The 14,055-nt window shown below is 40.8% G+C and overlaps 1 protein-coding gene across 1 annotated transcript in view; it reads right to left on the reverse strand.

The window, feature by feature from the left end:
* Nucleotides 1-10,207, reverse strand: part of Tmem236 (transmembrane protein 236) — a 69,404-nt gene extending 59,197 nt beyond the window's left edge. Inside the window, exon 1 of the mRNA XM_004662350.2 lies at nt 9,919-10,207. Coding sequence (XP_004662407.1) covers nt 9,919-10,175 — 257 coding nt within the window. The 5' untranslated portion in view covers nt 10,176-10,207. The remainder of the gene's footprint in view (nt 1-9,918) is intronic.
* Between the last annotated feature and the right edge of the window lie 3,848 nt (nt 10,208-14,055).

Below are 14,055 nucleotides of genomic sequence, written 5' to 3' on the forward strand. Positions count from 1 at the left end.
GGAGGCAGTGCAAGAGGATCCTGAGGGCTTGCTGACTGGCTAATCTAATTATGAACTGGTGAACTCCAGGTTTGTTGAGAGACCCTATCTCATAAAATAAGGTGAAGAGCAATTAGGAAGACACCTGACATGGACCTATGGACTTCACATGCACACAAACACTGTATGCACATGCATGCAAACATACACATGCAATATCACACACTCACAATATTTGGTAGCAATTCCACACCAGGTGTGGTGGTTTGAATCAGATGTCTTCCATAAATGCAGGTGTTCTGAATGGCTGGTCCCCAGCTGATGGCAACTTGGGAGGTGGATCCTTGCTGGAGTATACCTGAGGGATGGACTTTGAGGTTTACTAGTCCGTAGCTTGCCAGTGTTTTGCTCACTCTCCTGCTGCTCTTGTCCACTTGCTATGGCAAGTGGATGTCCAGCGTCTGTTCATGCCATGCTTCCCCCTGCCATCATGAAACTCGCCCTAGAGACTGCAAGCCAGAGTAGATCCTTTCCTCCCAGGAGCTGCTTTAGGTTGCTGCTTTGTCACAGCAACAAGAAGGTAACTACAATATGAGGCAATGGAAATATGTCATCTCATTTTCAGAAGACACAAAAATCAAATGGGACTACCAGCTTTTAGAATGATATTATCAAGAGTCTGTAAGTTTGGAAGCTGGGCGTGGTGGTACATGCCTTTAATCCCAGCACTCGGGAGGCAGAGGTAGGAGGATTGCCATGAGTTCAAGGCCACCCTGAGGTGACAGAGTTAATTCCAGGTCAGCCTGGACCAGAGTAAGACCCTACCTCAAAAAACCAAAAAAAAAAAAAAAAAGAAAAAGAGTCTATAAGTTTGGGGCTAGAGAGATTGCTTAGTGGCACTTGCCTGCCAAGCCCAAGGACCCATGTAATACTCTCCAGATTCCACATTAGCCAGACACACAAAGGTGAGTCAAGCACAAGTTTGCATATGCCCACTGGATGGCACAAGCAACTGGTGTTCAATTGCAGTAGACAATTCTCCATCTCTCCTCTCTCTGTCTCTCTCACTCTCTCTAAAACCAACTTTTAAAAAGATTTAAAAACAAGTCTATAAGCTTCAACTATCTAGAGAGATGAAGAAACCAATATCATTCTATATTTAATAAGGAAAATAGTAAGCTAATGAATTCAGGTTTAAAAAAAAAACACTTCAAGTACCCATTCATTTAATTACTCACTTATCTGTGTTAAATGCATGTACATCACACCTTGTTCTAAGAGTTGAAAGACCATGACAGAGTATGGCCTCCCCATATTAATGGGCTTGTGGGCGTTGCATAAGTGCAGGATGAGGGAGCCTCACACAGAGCTTTAGTCACTCATATCTTGTTATAAACTTAGTGACATAACTGTAAATGAAGTAAATAGCATTATTCTTATAGCTGAGGACAATAGCTACAATGTATCATATGCAGATATTAAAAAGCCAACCAGCATCCAAAGATCTCCAAAGGAGTATAAGGGCCGGGTACCATGGGGCAAGAATGACTGTGGAACAGTGCACTTTGGAGAAACACCAGACTGATTACAGCGGAGGATAGCAGGTGACATGATGACCTTCAGTGCAGGTAAAGTAAGCTCAGAGAAGTTATGTTGAAGACACAGTTTTGAAAGTCATTGTCACGGAAGAAAGTGAGTACTCAAAGAGCAGCAGCAAGGGAGAACTGGGGGAGCGAGGGGCAGAGCCTTGGCCATGGGCAAAATCATGGGTCTATAATGGAGGTGAAGTCTTTCAAGAGGATCAGGAGTGAAGCCACATGTGGCAAATCTTATCTCAATATAAAGAAGGAAGACTGTTTTAATAATTAGAATCACAGAAAATACTGTTTCCTGTAAAAACCAAAGGTAGACTGTCTATCCATATTGTGAGAAATAATTTAGAACTCTACGAGTTCTTCTAGATTGCTTTATTAAAGAATGTCAAAATTTGATTCTACAAGCAAGGAAAGAGTAAAACTTTATAATTTTTATTTGTATGTGTAGGTGAGTGTGTGTTAGTGTTATTGTAGTTTTACTCCTATTTGTTAAACAAGTTTCTGGGAGTTGCAAGATAAGTGTGGAGGAAGAAAGTATGACAAAAGGATGGTTAGTGGGTACAGAGGTGCAATTGGATGGTAAGAATAACTTCTAATGTTCCCTAACATGGCAGGATAATTATGGCTAACAGCAACTAGCTCAACAGTTAAAAATAGCTACTAGAGGGCTGGAGAGATGGCTTAGCGATTAGGCGCTTTCCTGTGAAGCCTAACGACCCCAGTTCGAGGCTCAATTCCCCAGGGCCCACGTGAGCCAGATGCACAAGGGGGCTCATGCATCTGGAGTTCGTTTTCAGTGGTTGGAGGCCCTGGCACTGCCCATTCTCTCTCTATCTGCCTTTTTCTCTCTATGTCTGTCGCTCTCAAATATAAAAAAACAAAAAAAAATTTTAAAAAGTAGTTACTAGAGATGATTTTGAATGTTCTCACTGCAAAGCAGATAAATATTTAAAGTGATAGATGTGCTAGTTACCACAATTTGATCACTTTGCAAAGTAGGTGTATAGTGAAATGCCCCTACTGTATCTCTAATATAATTACTACATGTCAATTAAATAAGAACATTTATTTAATTTTTAATTAAAAACTAATTAGTGATGGTAATCCTAACACTCTGGAGATGGAATATAATGAGTTCTAAGTCTCTCCGAGAATCTCAGGGAGACACTGTCTCAAAAAAAATCAAGAGCTGGGGGTGTGGCTCAGTGGCAAAACAGTGGTGTAGCAGGCACAAGGCGCTGGGGATTACCAAGCAAAAACATTTGCCATAAAACAGCACATCTCACTGACTACATCTCTTGATGTATCACAAGATGTACATTTCTGAGGATGTGTTTCATCTTCAAACACAGACAGCTGTGCTGACCTGTTAACAATGACCGGAAAGAATGGAGGGTGGGGTGAAGAGCAAGAACACCAGTTGGTGACATTTCCAGAGCACTAACATTAATCTTTATGTGTTATTAAAGTTGCAGCAAATGCCCTGATACTGCACCTAACATCAAGACTGTGAGAAGCCCAGGCCAGAAGCCCAAGTGCATGGTGGCCCTGGAAATAAGAGTCCAACAGGGATGAGCATTAGTCCTAGAGAGCAGGGAGCTGATACAAGAGATGAGGAAGAGGTCATGGAATGTAGGGACTCATTGAATATGATGGGATATAATGGGGAAAGAAAAAAGCAGGTGCCCTTGCTTTCTGGGCCATGATATGATAAAAAAAAAAAAAAAAAAAAAGCAAGCCTGCAGTCTGGTATGACAAATTACTAATTCTGAGTAGAGAAAAAGGCAATGGAGTATTCTGGGAGGAAGTCACTATAAGACATCAGTGTCTAGTTACTGGCATTCAGCTGCTGATGTAGCTCATTTGGTAGAGGGTATGCCCGACATGCATGAGTCACAGAGTAATTGAAGGTGGTGGCACATCCTGTAAAACCCACATTAGGGAGGTGGAGACAGGAGGATCAGGAACTCATGGCTACCCTCACTATATAGTGAGTTTGAGGCTAGCCTAGGACACATGTGATCCCATCTCAAAACAAATAACAATACAATAGAATACTTGCTTGTGTCTCACAGAAGTTTCTTCCTAAAGGTTAGCTAGTGAGTATAGCAGGGTACAGATGTCACCTATACTATGAATAGTGCATTCCTAGGGGACATGTGTGACTGCAGGACACTATAAGTACTGCTTGGGTAATCTTGGCTTAGCTATTTCTTGGTTATGTGCTCTGTTAACTGCTATGCCTTAATTTCCTCAGTTATAAAAGGGGTCATACTCTTTTTTTTTTTTTTTTGAGGCAAGCCCAACAGACTGGCCTTTTTATGTGAGAGATTGAGAGTGAGAGAGAGAGAATTGAGTTGTCAGGGACTGCAGCCACTGCAACCAAACTCCAGACTATGTGTCATCTTGTTCGCATGTTCAACCTTGTGTGCTTGTATCACTTTGTGTACCTGGCTTACATGGAACCTGGAGAGTAGAACTTGTGTCCTTAGGCTTCACAGGCAAGCGCCTTAATCTCTAAGCCATCTCTCTAGCCCCATACTCCCTCTTAAATGTTAAGGTGTGTTAGTTTCTTTTTCATTGCTGGGACAAAATATCCAACCAGAAGCAAAAGAAGGAAAGAGTTTACTGCAGCTTACAGTTCCAGAAAGTAGAGATCATCATGGTGAAAGAGTATGGTAGGAGCAGGAAACCAGCATACATCTTCAAATCAGCAGAGGGGAAGTAAAGGAGAATACCAGTGGGGCTGGACTATAAAACTTCAAGACCCTCTCTCCACCCCAGTAACACACTTCCTCCAACAAGGCTCCAGCTCCTAAAGATTCCATAACCTTTCAGAAAGTGCTCAGCTGGGATTAAGTATTCAAACTCGAGCCTATTGGGGAATTTTTTTCATCCATACCATCACACAACATTAAAGAGTTGACTAAAAGGGGAAAGTGTGGGGGGTGGGGAGGGAGGGAATTACCATGGGATTTTTTTTTATAAACATGGAAAATGCAAATAAAAATTTAAAAAATTTAAAAAAAGGAGTTGACTAAACTTCTACAGATAATATGTTTAAGTTATGCTTGGTACATCAGAAATATTCAACAAATTGCTCTTATTTCCCTATCACTATTATTACCACCACTATTACCACTGCCTAACACAGATCAACAACAAAAGCATTAAAGATTTCAAACTTGGCAGTACCCAGGATTATTCACATGTCATAGTGTGATGCAATTATACTCGAAAAGACTCAGAAGAATTCTTGAATCCCAGCCCAGGAATTCCCACAAATCCTCCAGGATTGTTCTGACACCCAGAAGCCTTTGTAAAGTCAAGCTACTTCAATATGGACAGCCTTGTAGCTCAGTGGTTTGCCCAGAAAAGGCTCTATCTTATTGATTGGAAGATACACTTGGGTATTCATATAGTTTTCCTTTATTTCATCTATTATGAATTATAACAGACAACCTAAAAAGGAACAATATTTCTTAAAGAATGGAAAAATGTTTAGTGTCAAATGAAAGTTCAGGCTTTAGTTGATTTAGCTCTGTAGAATGGTTTCCTCCCTAATAAAATGAGAATTATGTTCACTTGATAAACTTTTCAAAACTGTCATATGGATTAAAAAAGAAAATGAGGGCTGGACAGATGACTTAACTGTGAAGGTGCTTGCCTGTGAAGCTGAAGTGGGAGGATCACTTTGTATTTGAGACCAATCTGAGAGTATAGTGAATTCCAGGTCAACCTGGGCTAGAGCAAGACACAACCTCAAAAAAACAAAAAGAGAGAGAGAGAGAGAGAGAGATAAAAGTACCATGTAAATGCATGATACTTTTAAAAAAATCAATATATCACTATATTGACCTTCATTAGTTTCAAAGGGCAAAAGAAATCCTAAAATTCTACAAATTCAAGGAATATCTCTGGTAGCATATAGTTTTTTTGTTTGTTTGTTTTGTTTTTTTTTTTTTGGTTTTTCGAGGTAGGGTCTCACTCTGGTCCAGGCTGACCTGGAAGTAACTCTGTAGTCTCAGGGTGGCCTTGAACTCACGGTGATCCTCCTACCTCTGCCTCCCGAGTGCTGGGATTAAAGGCGTGCGCCACCACGCCCGGCGCATATAGTTTTCTTCAGTTTTATCATCACTTCTTCCATTTCTTAGGATCATTCTAAGGATTTAATAAATTCATATTTTAAATAAAAAAATAATTCATCCCAAAGTAATAACAGTAATATAAATTGGGTGCTTAGTAGATAGATATCTATTTAGAAATTTTATATGCATAATCTTATGCTACTTTTCTTTATTAGTTATGTACATACTCAGTGTGTAAACAGCCATGTTGGTAACATCATTAGCCTCCTCTGTCCTCCCCCCTCCAAAGAGACCCTCTTCATTGGGGATTGTGGGTTGTACATTGTGGGGAAGGCCATCCGTTATGGGGAAGAGGCAGTGTCTCTGTGCATAATGTCCCAACTTGTGGCTCTAACAATCTTTCCGCCCCCTCTTCCACAAATTTCCGAGCCATGTTGGGTTCGTTTTAGGTCTACTTCAATGATGAGGTCTTGGTAGCCTCTGTATCTCTGGTTTTGTAGGAGTTCAGTATGCTATTTTAAAAACTAGATTGCCCTGATTTGTTCTTGAGAAAACTTAATCTCAAAGAATTGAGAGAGCTGGGCATTGTAGCACACGCATTTAATCCCAGCACTCAGGAGGTAGAGGTAGGAGAATCGCCTTGAGTTCAAGGCCACCCTGAGACTACATAGTGAATACCAGATTAGCCTGTGCTAGAGCAAAACCCTACCTTGAAAACAAAAGAATTGAACTAATTCAGAGAAGGTCTCATAATCAATGTCAACATTGGGATTTGAACCTAGGTCTGATCTTTCTTAGCTGCATTCTTGGGACAAACCCTTTAATAGCTCAATGATCCCTTTCTTAGAATACCAGCTTCAGAGGTTCATGATGCTCTCAAGTCATCACATCAACAGACATCTGTGAATATTAAGAATTTATAAAATTTCACAAAACAACTATTTATCTAATAATTCATCAAAAAATAACTTATAATTCCAACTCCTACTTTGTATAGCAGTAGTTATTTTTGAGCTATCTTCTTGTAGCAATTAAGATTTAACACCTGAGGGCTAGAGAGATGGCTCAACAGTTAAAGGGACTCATTTTTAAGGTCTGCCAACCCAGGTTCAATTCCCCAGCACCCATGTAAAGCCTGATGCACAAAGTGGTGTATGCACCTTTTTCTGTCTCCTCTCTTTCCCTCTCTCCTTGCAGATAAATAAATTAAATATTTTTAAATGATTTAATATTCTGTATGTTATTGCATAGAGCATGCAAGGCCAGAAAGGTTCCTTAGTGGTTAAAGGCACTTGCTGCAAAGTCTGACAGCCTGGGTTTGATCCCCAGTGCCCATGTAAAGCCAGATGCACAAAATGGTACATGCATCTGGAGTTCATGCTGGCATTCCTCCTTCCTCACAAATAAGTAAAAACTGAAAATAAAAATAACTTACAGAGGTTGGGTGTGGTGGTACACACCTTTAACCCCAGCACTCGGGAGGCACAGGTAGAAGGATCACTGTGAGTTTCAGGCCACCCTGAGACTACATAGTGAATTCCATGTCAGCCTGGACTAGAGTAAAACCCTACCTCAAAAAAAACAAAACAAAACAAAAAACTTGCAGAGAGCATTCAAATAAACACCCTTGAAGATCATATATGAATATTATAGAAATACACATTTGGGAAAGTAAAACACACTTGGCCTTCAAGTCAGAAAGAATAAAGGGAAAAATGCATGAGATAGAAGAAATTGCAGGCAATCAGTCAGCTCTGGGTTTATAAATCCCAGCTCTAATTCAAACTAGCTTAATAACCTTGACAAAGCTACTAACTTCATTACGTTCCTATTTCTTCATCTATATCACAAGAATGCTATACCTACACTTCACTGGATGGCCTTAAAGTTTAAATTTAATAGCACTGAATATACAAAGCACTGTATTTAGAAACTGTTTCTGGTCTCACGCCTCTAAAGATAACTGCATGAATGAAGTCATGGGGAAATAGTTTCATAGTTCACAAAGTTGTAAACTGTCATCTGTGCAAAACCATTTAACACACTTGTGGCCAGCCACACCCACAAACAGAAACTAAAGACTGGGAGAAGATTTCCTACAAGACAATGCTGAAGATGTTACATAGCACAAACCAAGATGAGTGCTGCCAGATGAGCAAAATGACAGCAGAGATCACAAAAACAACATGCGGTGAGAAGTAGGGGCAACAACCACTCTTATCCTTAATCTTAATGGCCCCAAGTGATTGAGACCTTGTCCCTCAGCGAGGTAGTCTAGGGTAATGGTTACAGTATCGGCTATGGAATCAAACAGCGGAGATCCAAAGTCTGGTTCTACCACTTACTAGCTGATTGGATTCTGGAAAGTTGTTTAAGTTGTCTCATCATCAGCTTCTTCTTGGGAATAATAATGATAAATTCATTCAGATATTGACATCTTGAAGTGAGGGGCTTATAGAAAGTCATGTATAATAAAAAGAAATGTATAAAGCTCTCAGCATAAAATGATCAGTGAAAAAGTAATTATAGCTTAATGCCAATCATACTGGTAATAAGTTTGCTGTCTGCATGTCATTGTGAACATACAATACTAGGGATTTCAACCAATGTGGGGAGGGAACCCTTTCCTGGGGCTGCAGTGTACTGGTTTTCTCTTGCTGAACTTGGGACCTGCCACCATTCCTTCAGAGTCCCTGAGGATTTGTTCAAGAGCCATGGACAATTAAAGAAACTCTGAGGAGATGTGAGAGGTAGTAAGTCCAGCTCAACTCGCAGCCACTTCATTGGTGACTCAGGGGCTCAGATCAGGGTTGGAAATTCCCCACTCCCCCACTGATAAAAGCAGTGCTAACCACAGAATGGTTTACTTCCAGAAAACCGTCAGGAGCCCTGTCTTCACAGAAGTGAAAGTCTCTTGACAAGGTTCAGGAGGCCACAGCCAGTGTCAGTGCCCATGGGGCACCTGTCAATTCCACCCACATTTCTGCTTTCCATGTTCTCCTAGATGTGGTCTTAGCTACACGCCACACGCATGGTCCTTACATTTCTATTTGAGTTATGTAGGAATACCCCACTCCTCCCTTTTCAATGTGCTCTAGGTTGTTCACTTCTAAAGTAAAACACAGTACAAAAGAAAAGTTAACTCATTAAAGAAATCTCAGGGGCTGGAGAGATGGCTTAGCAGTTAAGGCGCTTGCCTGCAAAGCCAAAGCATCCCGGATCTACTCTCCAGGACCCATGTAAGCCAGATGCACAAGGGGGCGCACGCATCTGGAAGTCGTTTGCAGTGGCTGGAGGCCTTGGTGTGCGCATTTTCTCTCTCTTTTTCTCTCTCAAATAAATAAATTAATTTTTTAAAAAAAAAAAAGAAATCTCAGATGAGTTAGAATAAGATCTGAAGACCAAAAAGGAAAAATACATTAATATCAAGAATAATTTAAAGGGGAAAGTGGGGGGGAGGGAGGGAATTAACATGGGATATTTTTTTATAATCATGGAAAATGCTAATAAAAATTTTTAAAAAAGAATAATTTGTTTGTAATCCCTGCATAGTTTTTAGCAAAACTGCTAATTAAACCAAAAGTAAGCTTTTTATTTGTTTGTTTGTTTGTTTGGTTGGTTGGTTTGGTTTTGTGCTATTTTTGTCCTGAGAGTCATGATCTTGCTATGTAGCCCAGGTTGCCCCCAACTTCACCATCTCCTTGACTCAGCCTCCTGACTGCACGGACTGCAGCCATGTGCTACTGTGTCTAGCAACATTACACTCTACCTAAGACACTTCTACATTGCTATAAAAGCATTTTCTCCCCATTAACAATTTACCAACATTTCCTAAAATCTAAGTGAAGGAACCAGTTGCCTAAAACATCTCAGTTAGTTAATGGTTGCATTATGCCTCAGAACTACAAAATGCAATGTAAACATTTAAAGACAGATGGTACTTTCAGTTGAACACCAAAGTAAAATTCTACATTATTATCTTGCAACTCTGATAAGTTCATGCACTCTATCGTACAGACTCCTGGCAAAACTCAAGCCAATGCATCTTATTAACACATGTAATTTGTTATTGCTCAGAAAAATAAACACAGAAAATGTAGAAGATACCATAACATCAATATATTTACAGAAAGTGACTGTAGTACCATCATTAATCTCATATGCACCTGTGCTAAGCCCACATGCTTAGCAAACACATGCATAGCGGCAGAGGGAAGTGCTGCCGGGGTTCCCTAATAATAAATTCTTTTACTTACCAGCCTGTAATTTTTTTGTAGAGATGATGTTTCTTGTACAAGAGAACTTTTATCGGTACCCAAATCAATAGACTCACCACAGCCACATAGGCAATAGAACAGGAAACAACAAGCCAGTAATGGGTTCGGTCAGGTATCGTCCTTGTACTCTCATAAGCAGTGGCAAACTGTTCCATGACCACAAGGGTGGGAATGGAGAAAGCAGCAAACTCAAGCAGCTCAAAAACTATGAGCTTAATAATTTTTCCAGAAGCCATAGTGAGCAACAGGCAGCAGCCGAGAACCTGTCACTCCCCTTTGGACTGTGAGCAGCATATGGGCACACAGATACCAGGCCAGGATCAAGTTCCTTCTGCTTGAATCACTAACCAGTGATTTTATTCTTTTATTGACCTTCTTATGGTTCAATGATCCTCTGACTTAACCACCTGGTTTCTTAAAGAAACAGCATCATTGTGAAAGTGCTCATTAAACACATTTGCACATCCATCATTGGTAGTCAAACGAACTCTAAAGCATGTGGAGCACTAATGAAAACAGAGTTTGGTAAAAATATGTCTATTGGTAACTTTAACACAAAAGCCATTTTATGTTAGGTAGGACCATTCGAATTATATAATTTTAGAGCGAATGAGAAAGAATAGAGGACATTGTAATCGGTTACATCTATTCTTGCAGTTCTGTTTTGTTAAGTAAATTAGAGTGAAGAGATCCTGAAACTGAGTCTTCATCACAGAAAACCACCCTTCACATTTCTTCAAAGTGCTTTGGGTTCGGTTTGCCAATTTCTTTGCCAGGACCTTCCTGATATGGTATTTATTCATTTTTACTCATTGATTACCATGTAGAACAAATGTTTTCATTTCACTGGTCAGGAAACCAGCATGGGGTTATCAGCAACCTGTTAGCACTCACACATTGACAGCTTTCTGAATCTTGTCTTAAAGCGTACCAAGTATGCAAAAGACACCTGTGTCCATGAATAATCTTTTTTACAAAGAAGCCTATTTGAGTACCTGCGATGATCATTTTTCTAGGCAGTAGGGCATGAAGATGAATGACATAGAGCTTTCTGTGAGTCCAAGGGAGAGAACAAACTTAACAATAACAAAGAGCAAAGGTCACAAGTATAAAATGAATGTTATGGGAAAGTGTGGGAGGACTTTATCCTTGGGCTGTGGGGAGGGGAAGGAAAGATAAAGGATGAACAAGATGGATGGGGGATGTTGCTGATATTTCAGACAGAACAATAAAGAGCAGAGGAAGCTGCAATAGTTAGGGAGAGTCTGGGATATGTTATAGGGAATAGAGGAAGGTGGCATTAAAACACTCAATTAGACTTCCCCAAATAATTCTCATTCAGTGCGGGGCAGTGACGTGGAAAGTAGTGGAAAACAGCCACGCTTTCTGAACACAGTAATCACTTGGTCATTTGGAAGGGAAATCAGTGTTGATGTGAAGGGAGGAGCAGCTCTATCAGGAGGTAGAGAAGACAGCTGGAAGCTACAGAGGAGGCTGGGTAAGAAGTGGAGGTTCAGTGAACACAAATGGGGCACCAGTAATGAGCAGAAGGGATGTAGAGGCCATTGTGTCAATGTCCACGTTCAAAGAAACACTGTAGTCCCAGTGGGAGAATGACAGAAAGTCACGGTGAGATTTGGACATTCTTAAACAGGGTGTTGGGCAGGGCTGGACTGGGAAGGTGAGCTGCTGTGCCCAGTCCTCCATTCTTCCCCAGACACACCTGCCAAGACAAGTGACAGCATGGGATGGAAGGTCCAGCCACCTAGCATGACCTGGGCAAGTCACTCCCACCCATGGGAACAAACTAAGAAATACAAGGAGACAGTGGAGCTAAAGGAAGGTATGCTTTTCCATCAGAGCCAGAGCAAGCTAAGTGATCACTTCTGTGTGCTAGACCCATCCCTCGCATACCATCAATACTTAGTCACTATCTGATGAATGAATGGATGCGTGCATGAGTGAACCAAAACCAGATGGGGAGGGAACAGAAGAGTCGGTAGAGTGACAATGCTGACCCAGAGTGCGAAAAAACTGGGACAGACAGATAAATAAGCATTCCAAAAAAGACCCCCTACGGTTGCCTCCCTTGGTAGAATGCTCAGTTCATATAACTCCTTACAATAGGGCGTCACTATTCTTTGCCAAAACAACAAATGTTTATCTTGAGCCTAGATAAAGGAATAGGTTTGGAAGTGAGGAATGAATATCATCTAGAACAGGCATGTGAAGATGCTAAAGATTCAGAGGAAAACAACACAGGAGGGGGAAAGTAGAGTTAAGCAGACAGTATCTCTGAGGAGGTGAGTTTGGGCCTCTATTTATCTTTCTTTTTACTGAAAAGTACTATCTATATATTGCTAATTAACATCATGGAATGGTGTCTCCATTGACCAAGTGTAACAAAAATGTCCAAGGTCGGGCTGGAGGGATGGCTTAGAGGTTAAGGTGTTTGCCTGCAAAGCCAAAGGACCCAGGTTCGATTCCCCAAGACCCACGTTAGCCAGCTGCACAAGGGGCGTACGCATCTGGAATTCGTTTGCAGTGGCTGAAGGCCCTGGTATGCCCATTCTCTCTCTCTCCTTCTCCTCTTTTTATTTTTAAATAAATAAATAAAAATAAAATATTTTTAAAAAAGAATGTTCAAGGTCTATACAGAGAATTGGGAAGGGATGGAAGAGAAGTTGTGGATACTATGGTTACCAATACCAATAGCACATTTATGATTTTAATTTTAAAATATTATAGTTTAGGGGGCTGGAGAGATGGCTCAGTGGTTAAATGCATTTGCTTGTAAAGTCTGGCAGCCTGGGATTTAATTCCCTAAAACCCATGTAAAGCCAGATGCACAAAGTAGTGCTTGCATCCAGAGCTCATTTGCAGTGGCAAGAGGCCCCAGGGCATCCATTCCTTCTCCCTCTCACTTACACTCTGCTTGCAAATTTAATTTTTTTAACGTAGCAATAATAACAATTACAGATTTAAAAACTGTAGTCTTATCGTATCAAGAAAAAATACTTGTCAAACTCACAGTACTTGACTGGAGAATGAAAGGAGTTGCTGGAGGATTTTTAATAGTATTGCCAGCCTGAATATTTCAAAAGCATAAAAACAAAATTAAAAAATGAATGGGAAAGTGTGGGGGTGGGGAGGGAGGGAATTACCATGGGATATATTTTATAATCATGGAAAATGTTAATAAAAATTAAAAAAAAATGAGAAAGTAATTTTAGACTAAGAAAAGTCAATTTAAAAATTATTGCAATGTGGGCTGGAGAGATGGCTTAGCGGTTAAGCGCTCACCTGTGAAGCCTATGGACCCCGGCTCAAGGCTTGGTTCCCCAGGTCCCATGTTAGCCAGATGCACAAGGGGGCACCCCTATCTGGAGTTCGTTTGCAGTGGCTGGAAGCCCTGGTGCGCCCATTCTCTCTCTCTCCCTGTATCTGTCTTTCTCTCTGTGTCTGTCGCTCTCAAATAAATAAATAAATAAATCTTTGCAATGTAATGAAAATTTTGTGTTCCATTTGTCTTTTGCCAGCATATTTCTCCTTAGTTGTCCTCAGGCAGAAGCCAGGTAAGCACACTGCCTCTGCACTTATCCTCCCAATGTCAGTGCTGAAGAGCCAGGTAGCAGCCGAGCTGTAGGATGGTGTCAGGACGGCGTGAGATCTGCGCCTGTCTGGGCAGTGTGGGTGGGGCTGGGTTGCCATCTCCCCTTCTCAGGTGAAAGAAGAAAAGTATAACTTTCATTCTTGTTTTAAAAATATTTCATTCATTTATTTGCATACAAAGTGAGATAAAGGAGACAGAAAGAGATGATGGGAGTGCCACGGCCTCCTGGCACTGCAAACAAACTCCAGATGCATGTGCCACTTTGTGCATCTGGCTTTACAAGGGCACTGGGAAGTCATGCCTGGGTCATTAGGCTTGCAGGCAAGTACCTCAACTACTGAATGACATGTTTCCTCCTTTGTGTCTAAGCCTTCACTGATAGCTGTTATCTATATCACTGTTTTACATACTGGATCTCTGTAAAATCCAGCAGCACCTGGAAAGCAGGAAACATCTGTTTTTTTTTTTTTTCATGTTTGTGCAGCCACTTCTCAGCACAGTGC

The sequence above is a fragment of the Jaculus jaculus genome, chromosome 15 (assembly GCF_020740685.1).
Source record: "Jaculus jaculus isolate mJacJac1 chromosome 15, mJacJac1.mat.Y.cur, whole genome shotgun sequence".
In the NCBI taxonomy this organism is placed as follows: Eukaryota; Metazoa; Chordata; class Mammalia; order Rodentia; family Dipodidae; genus Jaculus; species Jaculus jaculus.